This window comes from Aotus nancymaae, unplaced genomic scaffold (assembly GCF_030222135.1).
Source record: "Aotus nancymaae isolate 86718 unplaced genomic scaffold, 86718_ANA_hifiasm-v0.15.2.pri h1tg000007l, whole genome shotgun sequence".
NCBI lineage: Eukaryota > Metazoa > Chordata > Mammalia > Primates > Aotidae > Aotus > Aotus nancymaae.
In genome coordinates, this window is record NW_026988418.1 from 27,858,453 (window position 1) to 27,872,309 (window position 13,857).

The following is a 13,857-nucleotide window of genomic DNA, read 5'->3' on the forward strand; positions in this document are numbered from 1 at the left end:
TCTGCTACCCTGCTGACCTTCCTGCCACCCCTGCATAATGTCTCATGATGGAGTAACACATCATACTCAATCCTTCATAACCTTCCATCCCACACAACTCTTCTTTGCCTAGTAGATATTCCTGTTTGTCACTTATATTTTACATTTTGAGAGAGTCAAGCAATACATGACAAAGAAAGGAAATTTATTTATTGCTCGAGTTTTATTCTTTTATTGTTTTACTTCTGTGAGCTTCTCAAGGATATAAGGTCAGGGATTAATCATATCTTTGGTGTTATCTTTTACTCTGGAGTGTACCCCTCATCCCCCATCTCAGCTCTGTGCTATGCAAAGGGAACAATATCTGATTCTGACTTAATTTAGCCCAGGTATTTTTTCCTTTCCTTTAGCATTGCATGATTGGAGCAAAAGTCAAGTTTATTTAAATATAATGTGTTTCTTTTAAGAAAAAAATCATAAGCCAAGCATGGTGACTTGCGCCTGTAATCCCAGCAGTTTGGGAGGCCAAGGCGGGCAGATCATTTAAAGCCAGTAGTTTGAGACCAACCTGGCCAACATGGTGAAACCCCATCTTTACCAAAAATACAAAAATAGCCGGGCATGGTGGTATATGGGTGTGATCCCAGCTACTTGGGAGGCTGAGACATGAGAATTGCTTGAACCCGGGAGGCGGAGGTTGCAGTGAGCCAAGATTGTCCACTGCACTCCAGCTGGGTAACAAAGGGAAACTCTGTCTCCAAAAAAAAAAGGTGAGGGCGGGAAGAATAAATTAATATTTATTTTATTCTGCCGTGACTTTAGAAGTGGACTTCCAGTGCTAGAAATATGTACACTCTCTATGTAGAAATGTTAAAGACATATGTGGTAGATGAACCATGAAAGCTTCAGATTCTTTTTAATGACTGAATAGTTCATGGTTTGCTATTGAAATCTTCAAGAACGTGAGACAAAACCTTTTTAAAATGCAATGGTAGAGTCTCAGTGTGACTGAAGTCATTTTGAATTCATTTACAATGGTGCCCATATGCAGTTTCTTATCCTTTTGACTATGTTCCAACAATAACAAACTAAAAAAAAAGTTTATTAAATTTATTTTTATGCTCTTGATTACAGATATTGTAGAACAATATGTCCCAGTATGCCTAAATCTTGTACAAAGTTTTCAAAACCCTCTAAATGTAAAAAATATATATATTAAATAAATCAAATTCAGTGTTATCCTAACAATATCAAGCATGAAAATGCTTGTAATTAAAATGAGCTTAAAGAAACAGGATTTGGAGGCATCAGTAAATGCAATCCATAATTCTTTCATTTAGTTGCATGAGACTTTGGCAAGTGGCTTTATAGGCGAAGAGGTCAGGAATGAAAGGATAAACCTCTATCCTTTAAAACTCTTACAGTTTCATCTACTACATTAAATTAAATGCAGACTTGTGAATTATTACTTTTGCTTTTAAATATTAAATGCAGAAAATGAATTTTCATTTTATAATTAAACTTTTTGGGGAGAATACATTCTTACTGAATGTGACTCCTTTATTTATGCATGTGTTTTTCATCATTGCCCTGTGAAGAATCCCTTTCCCCTTTTGACTATTTCAGGAAAGACCATGCCTCAGGCTTTGTTTCCTCAGCAAGAACTGGTATTTGTGTCCAGAGTCCACACCGTCTCTGCAAAAACCCCTCTGGTGTTACAAGACCTCGTCCATACCTGCATTTGATCTAAATGGCAAGATGTATGGATATTTTTATCATTTTGCTTTCCATGGTCTTCTCTTGGCTTTCCATTTTAGATGGGGTGACTGGTTTGAAAGAGCTGGCTTTTCTGAGGGATCTAGCTGAACAGAACTCAGGGAAGTACGGTGTGCCAGACCGGACGACCTTGCCTGTGATTAAGGGCAGCATGATGGTGCTGAACCAGTTGAGCAACCTGGAGACCACAGTGGGCAGGTTCTATACAAACCTTCCCAACCGGATGATTGACGAAGCCGTCTTCAGCCTCCCCTTCTCTGATGAGATGGGAGATGGTGAGTTTGAATAAACTTCCTGTTAAAGGAAGGGGAAAAGAATTGGACAGATAGAAATGGGTACTTCTTCTTCAGGATCATAGGGTTTTTTAGCATCCCCCCACCCCCGCCCCGCCATCTCTCCTATAGCTCTGTATTATACAGCAGAATCCCCAGCCCAGGTTCTTCCTTATTACCCTGGCCACAGTAGACATAATGGATGTATCCTCTGGGGAGGCTTTGTGAGGATTCCTGAATATCCAAAAGTTCATGAATTAGGACTAAAGGTTAGCTTTGTATCATGGCACATGGGAAATTAAGCTCAGAAGTGCTGAGGATTCAGCCTCAGAGACAAGTCAGTGTGCCATCGTCACACAAGCACGGGCCTGGCATCAGATGGGCTTTCAAATTCTGTTCTTCCACTTGAGTTGTTGTCCTTGGTAAGTTATTTAATGGTATTCATTCTCCACGTGGTCACCTATAAAATGGGATAGTAAATCTTTCAGATTATTAGGATTAACTAGATAACGTATATGACCTGTCATTATCTAGTTAATCTAGGATTACTTAGCTATTATAAATAACAGTAATTCATGACCGTCATACCATTGAGTTATAATAACTGTTTTCATTTTATGTATTAAATGTATTTTACCTTTGTTGTTACCACTGTTACTATTACGAACATCAGCGGCGTCATCATTCTCATCCCTAAGTTACCCGTAACAGGATGTTGAGTAAAGTACTGAACCTTCTCAGGATTCAATTTCCTGGCCTATAAAATATAATCTGGAAAATATAACAAAAAATACAACATTTCCCTCAAGGCAGTGGCGAAGATTAAATGCAGTAATAATAAAACACCTATAACAATGCCTGGCTAACAGTATATTTTCTGTAAAAGCGCAGTCTTTTTCTTTTTCTCCTCTATGTTTTTACTTACCGTTTTCTGTATATCCTCTTCTCTCTGCTTTCTTGACAGAGAAGAAGATTGAAGAAGTAGCTAATTACTAGCCAGACACACACCATTGCCATTTGAGATATTATTTTTATGTTTTGTTATCTAGGAACCCTCATAAATATGGATTTAAAAAAAAAACGTGTAAAATGTAACAAGCCTCTAGAGAAGGTGTTTTCTAGAAACTAGGTGAATATTATCTTTCTATAAGGAAGAAATAAGCCAACTGCCAGTATACCTCAGTTTTTATTTTTATTTTTAAAGAGACCAGGCCTCTCTCTCTCACGCAGGCTGGAGTGCAGTGGTGTGATCATAGCTCACTGCAGCCTCAACCTCCTGGCCTTAAGCAATTTTTCCACTTGGCCTCCTAAAGTGCTGGGATTACAGATGTGGGCCACCATGCCCAGACTCACTTTTTTTTAAATCCCTACGATTATACTGGCAGAGCCTACAGATGTATATAGAATAGAAACTCCCACTTTTAGATAAGGCTATTTCCCTTTTTAGTGAAAATATGAAGTCTTGAATGCAAGCTACCTTTGATGCATGTAGCCTACATTACTGAGTGCCAGCCAAGCATTTTGCCAGGCAGTGATGAGTGAGGCTCACCTCCCACCTTCAGTAAGCTTGTAAATCTGATAAGAGAAAGATAAATCAGTAATTCCTGTTAATGCTTTGTGAAAGGGACAAAGGAAGATGTAGAAATCCAGGTTTTCACAAACTCAGAAGATTATATAGCCAAATTCTGTTAGCAATAGTGGTATCAGGTAGGGTAGGACTCCCTCCTAAATCCAGAGAGCTACACTGAATGCTTTAAACCAAATCACATGCAGAACTTTGACCACCTGCTGCCTGATATCATCCACATTTTATTCCTTGGGACCTGTGTTATGAATCCTGTGCAGTGGATTTCAGTGATTGGTTTGCAGATCTATTGAATTCCTCTGCTAGAGTATGTCTGTCTTTTCATCTTTGTGTTTTCAGTTCCTAGAATTACTGAGTGACACATCCTCTGACTCCATGACATGAGGCTTGAGTCTAAGGAAACCCATGTTTACGTGGCTCTAATTCAAAACCTACACAGATTAAAATATCAGTTACTGAACATAGTTCTTTTTAAAAAGTAAATCTATGTGACTTAGGTTAAAGTAGAGAAAGTGATTGAGGATTTTGTCAGTATAACAAGAGCTTAGCATACTTTATTTGCCATAATGGGATCAAGAGTCTTCTGTCCCAGTTGATAATTGAAAAGTAAGATTGTGTTTCTTTTTTAAGACTTTGTTCTCAACCTGTCCAGAGGAGAACAGAAATTTGAAGCGAGCAGGCATCCCAGGCACAGAGTATTTCTGTTGTACTTTACTGATCTATGAAAATGGCTTTAATCCTAGACTAAAGCTCAGGGGACTGTGATGGGCAGATGGTGACCTCTGTCTTCATGCTAGTCCTCACAGCCTGTTCCTGCTGCTTACCACCTATTTATCCTGGGAGACCTGAGCAAAAACCTTCTCCAAAATGCATTTCTAAAACCTTCTTAAATACCTGTTATTTTTAAACATTTTAAAACAGATAGATAGCATTCTAAATGTGAACTGCTTAAAAATGTCTTTGAAACTATAATAGAGACCCGTTGCATGACTTTTCAGAAGCTTTTTTCAGTGATGTGGCCACTTTTTTTTTTTTTATCAAGTGATGCATTTAGTTGGCCTATGCAACCATAGCAACTCCATAATACCTCAAGTGGACATCATATGCTATTCTCTGTGTAGAAGCTTATTCTTTGTAGAAGTCTTCAGGAGTGTTAAATCTCTTTACTGGGTGTTTCTAGAAGAATGGCTTTCTGATAGGCTGACAAACATGAACATGACATCAAGCACAGGAAAACACAAAATCAAGGTAAAGATAAACAATCCATCTTTTTGTTTAGAGTTTTCTTTAGAGCCATAAGATTGTAAAATTGTTGGGGATCATAAAGATCATTTTATCTCACCTCCTCTTCTGATGCATGGAGAGACTCATTCCAAGGCATGGCACAACTTACCAAACCCAGCAGGGAAGCCAGGAGGAGAAACCAGGTGTCTCGATCTTGGGGTCATGCATTGACCCATCATCTGTGCTCTCTCTTTCTGCATTTTCCTCCCGTGTCCTTTGCCCTTTCCCTAGTTATCCTATTGTTGTTATTTTTAACAGTCTGGTTATCTAAACATGTTCTTTGTGTTTTGAAAAGGTTATTAAAAATATATATGCACTAGAGACTATGTAGCCCACAAAGCCTGAAATATTTCCTGTTTGACCCCTTACATAAAAATGTAGGGGCCGGGCGCGGTGGCTCACGCCTATAATCCCAGCACTTTGGGAGGCCGAGGCGGGTGGATCACGAGGTCAAGAGATCGAGATCATCCTGGTCAACATGGCAAAACCCCGTCTCTACTGAAAATACAAAAATTTGCTGGGCATGGTGGCGCATGCCTGTAATCCCAGCTACTCAGGAGGCTGAGGCAGGAGAAATGCCTGAACCCAGGAGGCGGAGGTTGCGGTGAGCCGAGATCGCGCCATTGCACTCCAGCCTGGGTAACAAGAGCGAAACTCCGTCTCAAAAAAAAAAAAAAATGTAGGAACTTCTGGCCTGAATGACTGGAAATACATTCCTTTGAAACTTAATTTCTCCTTCAGCTACTGGAAGTTTCGTATGTTCAGATACTGTACCTTTCTAAGTTTTTTCCCCTTGTCTTCACATTTTTTTAAAGGATGCATTAATGGGGTATAGTAATAATACCTTTTAAGCATTCCTTTATCCACAGTCTCTTTTGATCTGACATTTCCTCAGTAAAGCAGTCAATGCTGTGTCCTTTAAACAGGTGTTTGAGCCAGGCACAGTGGCTCATTCACATAATCCCAGCTACTTAGGAAGCTCAGGAGGGAGGATTGCTTGAGCCCAGGCCGTTTCGACCACTGTAAGCTATGATTGTACCACTGCATTCCAACATGGGTGACAGAGTGAGACCCCATCTCAAAATATTAAAATTAAAAAAAAAAAACAGATGTGTGAACCAAGGCTCAGAGAAATTATGTCTGCTGTCACCTGTACGATACAAAAGGGGTACAGCTGGACTATAACTACAGTTTTTAGATTCATTGCCCATTGATCTTTCAAGTTCACCTGAATCTACCCACTTGAGGAAATAGAAAAATGTATTTAGTGCTGCTATTTTGCACTGATTGTCTTGTCTTGTCTTTTTAGGTGAAAAAGTAGTGGAAAACGTAGAAATTGCCTTCACTTAAATTAACTGCTCGATATGTGAGCTGCCAAAGGACGCTCTTTCCCTCCCACTCAAACTCATTTATTAGGCTGTCTGCAAAGGCAGTGCTTGATTACTGGATCACATGGGAAACTTTTCCAAACAAAACTGAGACAGCTGATAGAAGCCTTCATGATTCACCGGAGCACAGTTCCAGTCTTTGTCCAGTTGCTTCTCTGCTATTGTTTAGATTTATTTTGTTTTTAACCCATAGGTTTAATCATGACTGTGAGTAAACCCTGTTATTTTGGAAACCTGCTTCTGGGAATTGTAGGTGTGGATGTGAATCTGGCTTACATTCTTGAAGACGTGACATATTACCAAGACTCTTTGGCTTCTTATACTTTTCTCATAGATGACAAAGGTAATCTGCTAAATGTTCATCCTGAGAATGCTTTTTTAGAAACCTAAAGAAAGGTATAGATGTTCTGCAAACAAAATAGGGAAATGATAGTATAAAGAAAAGCATTGTGACTAAGATTGCTCATTTGTAGTAGAACACCATAAAGATGGCAGAGTAAATCTCCAAATTACACATGTGTTTCTATGTTCTTTGAGGAGTAGGAAACAGTTATTTATAACGTCAGGAAATTAGACTCAAGGATTGAATGACACATAGAATGTCATCCTTTGACACGAACAGATACTTTTCAAAAGAAGATATAATGTAGCCAACAAGAATATGAAAAAAATCTGAATATCCCTGATCATTAGAGAAATGCAAATCAAAACCACAATGAGATATCATCCTACACCTGTCGGAATGGCTATTATTAAAAAGTCAAAAAATAACAAATGTTGGTGAGGTTGCAAAGGAAAGGGGACACTTGAACACTGTTGTTGTAAATTAGGTCAGCCATTGTGGAAAGTAGTGTGATGATTCCTCAAAGAGATGAAAATAGAATTACCATTCGACCCAGCAGTCCCATTACTGGATATGTGTATACCCAAAGAAATATAAATCATTCTATCATAAAGACACGTGTATGTTCATTGCAGTGTTATTCACAATAGCCAAGACATGAAATCATCCTAAATGCCCCTCAGTGGTAGACTGGATAAAGAAAATGTGGTACATATGGAATACTATGCAGCTATATAAAAAGAATAAGATTGGTTGGGCGTAGTGGCTTATGCCCGTAATCTCAGCACTTTGGAAGGCTGAGGTGGGTGGATCACCTGAGGTCAGGAGTTCGAGATAAGCCTGGCCAATATGGTGAAACCCTGTGTCTAGTAAGAGTATAAAAATTAGCCAGGCTTGGTGGTAGGCACCAGTAATCTCAGCTTCTCAGGAGGCTGAGGCAGCAGAATTGCTGGAACTCGGGAGACAAAGTTTGCAGTCAGCCGAGATTGTACCATTTCACTCCAGCCTGGTGACAACAACGAGACTTCATCTCAAAAGAAAAAAAAAGAATGAGATCATATCCTTTGCAGGAACATGGATAAGGCTAGAGGTCATTATCCTTAGCAAACTAACTCAGGAACAGAGAACCAAATACTGCGTGTTCTCTCTTATAAGTGGGAGCTAAATGATGAGAAACATGGACACAAAGAGGAGGACAACAGGCACTGAGGCCTACCTAAGGGTGGAAAGTGGGAGGAGGGAAAGAAGCAAAAATAAATAACTATTGGGTACTATGCCTAGTACCTGGGTAACAAAATAATCTGTACGACAAACCCCCATGACACAAGTTTACCTATATAACAAACCTGCACATGTACCCCTGAAGGTAAAAAAAGTTTTAAAAAAAATGTTATCCTTTGGATCTTTTTTTTTTTAACTAAATTGTTATCTTAGATTTACTGGCATTAAGATTTATGTGGTAGATTAGAATGTTTTATGAGACAAAAAACAATGAATACCTCCAAAATATTCTTGATTAAACAGATGTTTGATAATTTAAGACATCTTTCCACGCTTCGAGAGTTTTATGTAAGCACATATAAAACAGGTTCAGTTTTTATTGGACTGGTGAGTTGCACAATGAGAAGTTGAGTATTGGGCAGCCAGCCCAGAGTACCCCATATTTCAAAACAGTGATTCAGAACTTCCTACAACATGTTTCTTATTAGCATGCATTTTGTTTTCTTATTGCAGGATATACACTTATGCACCCATCTCTTACCAGGCCATATTTATTATCAGAGGCCCCACTTCATACCGACATCATACATTATGAAAATATTCCAAAATTTGAATTAGTTCGGCAAAATATCCTAAGGTAAGGAAAAGGTGAGGGTCATAGGATTGTTTTTCTCTGAGAATGGGACCCATCAAGGCTACATATGAGTATTTACTCTAGAATATAAAACAAATTATTTTAATGTTATCGAAAGTATTCTCAGTAATGTTTTCATAAGAATAGCACCCATGATTTTGCTTACTTTGTATCACAGATAAGGTCTCTTGGAGCTATTATTTGAGAATAATGTCTTGTAAGTCAAATTCTATGTTCACATTGACTTTCACTGTAAAATCAGATATATTTCATCTCATTTTCAAAAAAAAGTTCCAATGATACCAAATTGAAAAATGTTGGCAAAATAAAAGGCTAAGTTGAGGACCAGCTTTATTGCACTTGCCAAAAGCATAGCCTGGCAAAGTAGTGTCCATTCCAAGTTGACAGCACAATCTTATACATTGTTTTTTCTTAAAATAAAAAACAGATTGGATTTTTTCCAACTGTGATACATTATTTTGGCAGATGGTAACCTGTAGAGGAATGGGTTTTTGTGCTCATTGGTTGAAAATTAATGACTGAGTGATTTGAGACAAGTTAGTCTCTGGAAAGAATTAGAGTTTGGGAGCAGGAATGGAGAGTAAGGAATGTTTTTAATGCAGAGCTGACATAATGCTTTTATGGAATTGAAAATCTCATATTATCTCTTTCAAAACTGATGAGTTTCATTGCTATTCAAAATCAGGAGGTGGCCATTGACTCACAGCTTCTTCCTTGCCTTTAATTAAGTGCTTAATTTTATCTTTTGCCTGAAATATTTAATTCTATTTGCCAACACAGCCTCCCTCTGGGCAGCCAGATTATCGCAGTCCCTGTGAACTCATCCCTGTCTTGGCACATAAACAAGCTGAGAGAAACTGGAAAGGAAGCCTACAATGTTAGCTATGCCTGGAAGATGGTGAGTGAGAGGAAGTTGTTTTTGCTTGAAGAGCTGCAGGGTACAGTGCTCTTCTTCATGTGGGAATTCTCGGGCAGAGGGTGGCACTTGAGTCTGAAAATGTGTCATAATGTGTCTAATCAGTTTTTAAAGTGATTGCGGAAAGAAGACATTCCACGGATGTGTATAATTATTTTTCCTTTTTTGTTTATAAAACTGGTCATTGTTCATGACGAATTTGTCAAACCATATAAAGGGACATAAAGTAGAAAGTAAACTATCCCCAGCCTGGACAACATGACAAAAAAATCTCATCTCTATAAAAAATGTAAAAATTAGCCAGTGGCACATGCTGGTATTCCCAGCTACTCAGGAGGTAAGAGGATTGCTTAAGCCTGAGAGGTTGAAGCTGCAGTGAGCCGTGATAGCACCAAAACTATCCACTTCCTTCCTTCCTTTGACTTCCCATTCCCCATAAGTAGTCACTTAGATCAATTTCCAGAAAATGTGTATATACAGACAGGCGTATATATATTTGTGTGTGTCTATACATTCACACGTGCCTTTAATGGCTATATAGTATTGCATTGTATAGATGACCCAAATTTCTTTAAACACTACCCTATTAATGCACATTTAGATTACATCCAGTTGGTTTTTTTCAGTTCAACTCAGATTGTAGAGGTTGGGAATTTAAAAGGAGACATGAAAGCATAAATACCCTCCAATATTCTCTAAGGAAAAGACAATTTTGGATTAGAAATTGGATTATTCATGTTCAACACAAGCAGATGGATAGTTCGATCATAACTTGTGGCACTCATTTCTGCTTTCTCTTACCAGATTCATTCAGACACCAGGCTTCAAAGAATCCTAGAGAAAGAGGATCTAACACACACTGTTCACATTACCTGTGTTTCTTTTCTCTCCTCTTCCTTCCCAGCATAGCATAGCAATGCTACTGAAGGACCCCAAATACTATACATGACCAAAAGGAGAGTAGACTTTTATTTTTATTATCAAATTTTAATCACTGAACATAAAATACAGTCATACATGAGATTTTTCTTAGATGGAAAAATCTGATGTTTAATCTGTTCACTCCAAATAGATCCATTTAATCATCCGTTTACAAACTACTTATTGAACATTTTCTGTGTACTAAGAAGGATAAAGAAGATTGATACTCTCTCTGCCTTCATAGAGTATCCAGCCTAGTGGCAGATGCAGACAGTCAAACAGCAACTCGATTTAGTGTCTGTGCCTGTATCAGTTGGATCAGGAAAGAGGAATTGGGAGTAGCCAGAATGCCTTTAGGCAGGAGTCTCTTCCAACCTTCTTGTTTGGTTCTTAAAGTATCATTATGGCAATAGCAGTTACTAAAATACAAATGAAGCAAACAAAATAATAAATGAAACTATTTGAGAAACTTAGTTTACAAGCCTAATTCTACTGGTAGTTTATTGTTTGGTAATACAGATTTGAGGAAGGTCAAAGCCTATTTTGAAATTCTCTTAGCCAACTCATTTTCAGAATTTTTTTTAGAATGATAGCACCATCTGCCCTTATATTTATTTCATTTTTAAAGATAAATTACTGAATTTTCATATCAGAAAGGGTGAGCCAGCCACCAAAATTCTCAATTAGAAAACAAACTTTTGTATTTGAAATTAGATTGTTTACCTCCAGCATATCCTAATTGAAATCAACTCAATTACATCCTGGGAAAGTATCTATCTGCATGGTTGTTGGCATTAAAAGGGAAAGGAGGAAAGGTAGACATTTGTGTGACTTTCTTGTTACAGTAAAGAGCTCCAATGTTAGCATGTTTTTTTCAATGATGCTACTAAATTCTGCTATTCTCTGTAGGCAAATTGGATGTAGTAATCATGTAGTCACTTCAGGTAGCAGTGTTAGCTTTCTCAGAGTTCTAAAATTGTTGAGCAGATCACTATAAGTGAAAACTTAAGTACGTAATAAATAATGAGACTGGGGAATTTAAAAAAAAAGGCTAGGCTGGTTAACTAGTAATAAGGGTAAATATTTTTAAGGTCTCTTGAGTTACTTTGTTGGGGAGGAAGGTAGATACTCATCTTGTCCTAAAAAATAAAATGGTTTCTCCTAATATAATCCAAATAGAGTTAGCTTATCCTGAGAATAATTGGCTAAACTGCTTAGCATCCATAGATATAGCAGATATTGAGGGATTATTTCACTGAATCAATTTAAATATAACTTGAGAGATTATGTTAGCGCATTAAGAGATTACTTTGTCACTGTGTAACCCAAGTGCATTTTTTAGCATTTTGGGAGGCTACTTGCTATGACAGAAAGAAGTGTTGACTACTAGAAGGTATTCACATGTTCCCATGTTACACGGGCCTGCTTCACTTCAAAACATGGATCCCATGTTATAATCAGTGAAAAAAAAACCCACTCCCAAGCCATAGATAGCCCTTCTAGAAATGTAGTTCCTTTTAATGCAGAGACTATTTTTTTCAGCTAAGAACATGATAGAAAGACCTATATTGAAATCTGCTTTCCTAAGAACTATTTATGAAGTGCTACTTTTAGAAGCTTAGGGTAACTTTATATTTCTCTTACAGAATAGACCCAATTATAAAATCATATTCTAGTCATTCTGGTAGGGTTTTGTTTGTCTTTTGGTTCCTTGAAACAAACAACAAAGGAAAACAAACTTAAAAGATAACTGTGAGATTGAGAAGAGAGAAAATAGTAAATGCCACTTCAGAGCACCTTGTCAATTTATAATTTGGGGAATGGAGGAGGAGGATTACATTTGTTAATCTAATTGAATATCCTTGCCAGCAGTACTTGAAAGCAATTCCAGGAAGATGCAAATTGCTTCTGCAACCATCCTCACAAATCCTAAATTTCACTTAACTCTAACCTGCGTAGTTACAGTTTTCTCCTTCATCTAACTTGTACTTTTACTTCACTAAGTGAATCACATGAGCCGCTTTATAAGGCACTGTTCTTTAGTTCTGATTTCGGTAGTCATCACCCTCTTCATTTATTTGTAAACCATCTTTAAATAAGTTCTGTCTTTCTTCTAATATAATAGGATTATAATAGAGGAATTTGGCTTTTTTTTTTTATTTTTTTTATTTTTAAGTCTTTCTTAAGCAGCTAGACCTAGGTAGATTGACGATTGACTTTTGATTCTGCGGTGGTCATTGTCCCTACTAAATTTTGTTGAAGCATCCATTTCTAGGTACAAAGTGAATCTGAAAATACTACTGTTTCTACATATGAGCTTAATAAATTAGACTTAAGCTGTGGCACACTTGCCTAGGATGGTCTGAAATGACAAATCAGGCATACTCTGCAGGAGTGCCATAGGATTTGTGTTTTTCATGAGTGTAAGTAGTGATGTTGGTCTTTTCCATCTAGGACAAAAGAAAGTGTTAGTTGGAATAGAATGAATAAACTAGATTCTATACTGGCTGCTCCTCAGTCCTTTCTTTTAAAGTGAAAATTCACTAATGGCTTGAAAAATAGGCAATTCTCAGAACACTTATTCCAAAACCAATTATGTATTTTTAAGGGCATTTCAAATCCAAATAGAAATAAGTATTGTATTATTATGTCCTGGTCTAGCCTGTGCTCATTAACCCACATTAGCACAAAAAGGCTAGGGTCACAGTTTCAAAGGGACTCCTTTCCTATCCTTTCATTAGCCCCATGATTTTCTGTTACATAAGTCCCCTCAACAAGAAGAGAAAACAGAAAATACAAAATTAGATACCTTCTATCACCCTATCCGCATGTCTTCATTCATTTACCATTTAGTTAATGAACAGTTTCCATGTAAGGATAGAAGATATAGAGGCAGCAGAAAATAATGTATGCAAAGTCCCTGTCTCCATGGAACCCTCATTTTCTATGTTAGAAATTCTTTATTGATTTTTACAGGTACAAGACACTTCCTTTATTCTGTGTATTGTGGTGATACAACCGGAAGTACCTGTGAAACAACTGAAGAACCTCAACACTGTTCCCAGCAGCAAGCTGCTGTACCACCGGCTGGATCTCCTGGGCCAGCCCAGTGCTTGCCTCCACTTCAAACAGCTGGCAACCCTAGGTAAAGCCCTTACACCTCCTTCACGTTCTTACTCTTAGCAGCTCACTGTAAATATCCTTTTGAATCCCATCCACCCCACACCCACAAAAAAGATACTGAATGCCCTCAAAGTCAGCTGCTTTGGGGATACAAATGTGAAAATGATTGGAAGCCTAGCCAAGAATCACAGTAGACGTTGAGACAAAGGTTTGTGTGCTGGTTATTTATACAGGATGGGCTTGGAGAAACCATCGAGGAAGTGAGGGAAACAGGACAAGGAAGGTAAAAAAGACAAGTTTTATATTGAGTGAAGTTCTAACTTCAGCCTGGTCTTCTAGGGGGGCTCTGGAGTATAAATTACACCAATAGTGTTTGCCCAGACTCGATGAAGAG

The 13,857-nt window shown here is 37.8% G+C and overlaps 1 protein-coding gene across 1 annotated transcript in view; it reads left to right on the forward strand.

Annotated features, from left to right (window-relative positions):
• CACHD1 (cache domain containing 1) overlaps positions 1-13,857 on the forward strand; it is a 226,490-nt gene that overhangs the window by 178,386 nt on the left and 34,247 nt on the right. The window contains exons 9-13 of the mRNA XM_012442790.3: positions 1,797-2,030; positions 6,478-6,627; positions 8,362-8,485; positions 9,284-9,401; positions 13,317-13,485. Of these exons, the coding sequence (XP_012298213.2) occupies positions 1,797-2,030; positions 6,478-6,627; positions 8,362-8,485; positions 9,284-9,401; positions 13,317-13,485 (795 nt within the window). The remainder of the gene's footprint in view (positions 1-1,796; positions 2,031-6,477; positions 6,628-8,361; positions 8,486-9,283; positions 9,402-13,316; positions 13,486-13,857) is intronic.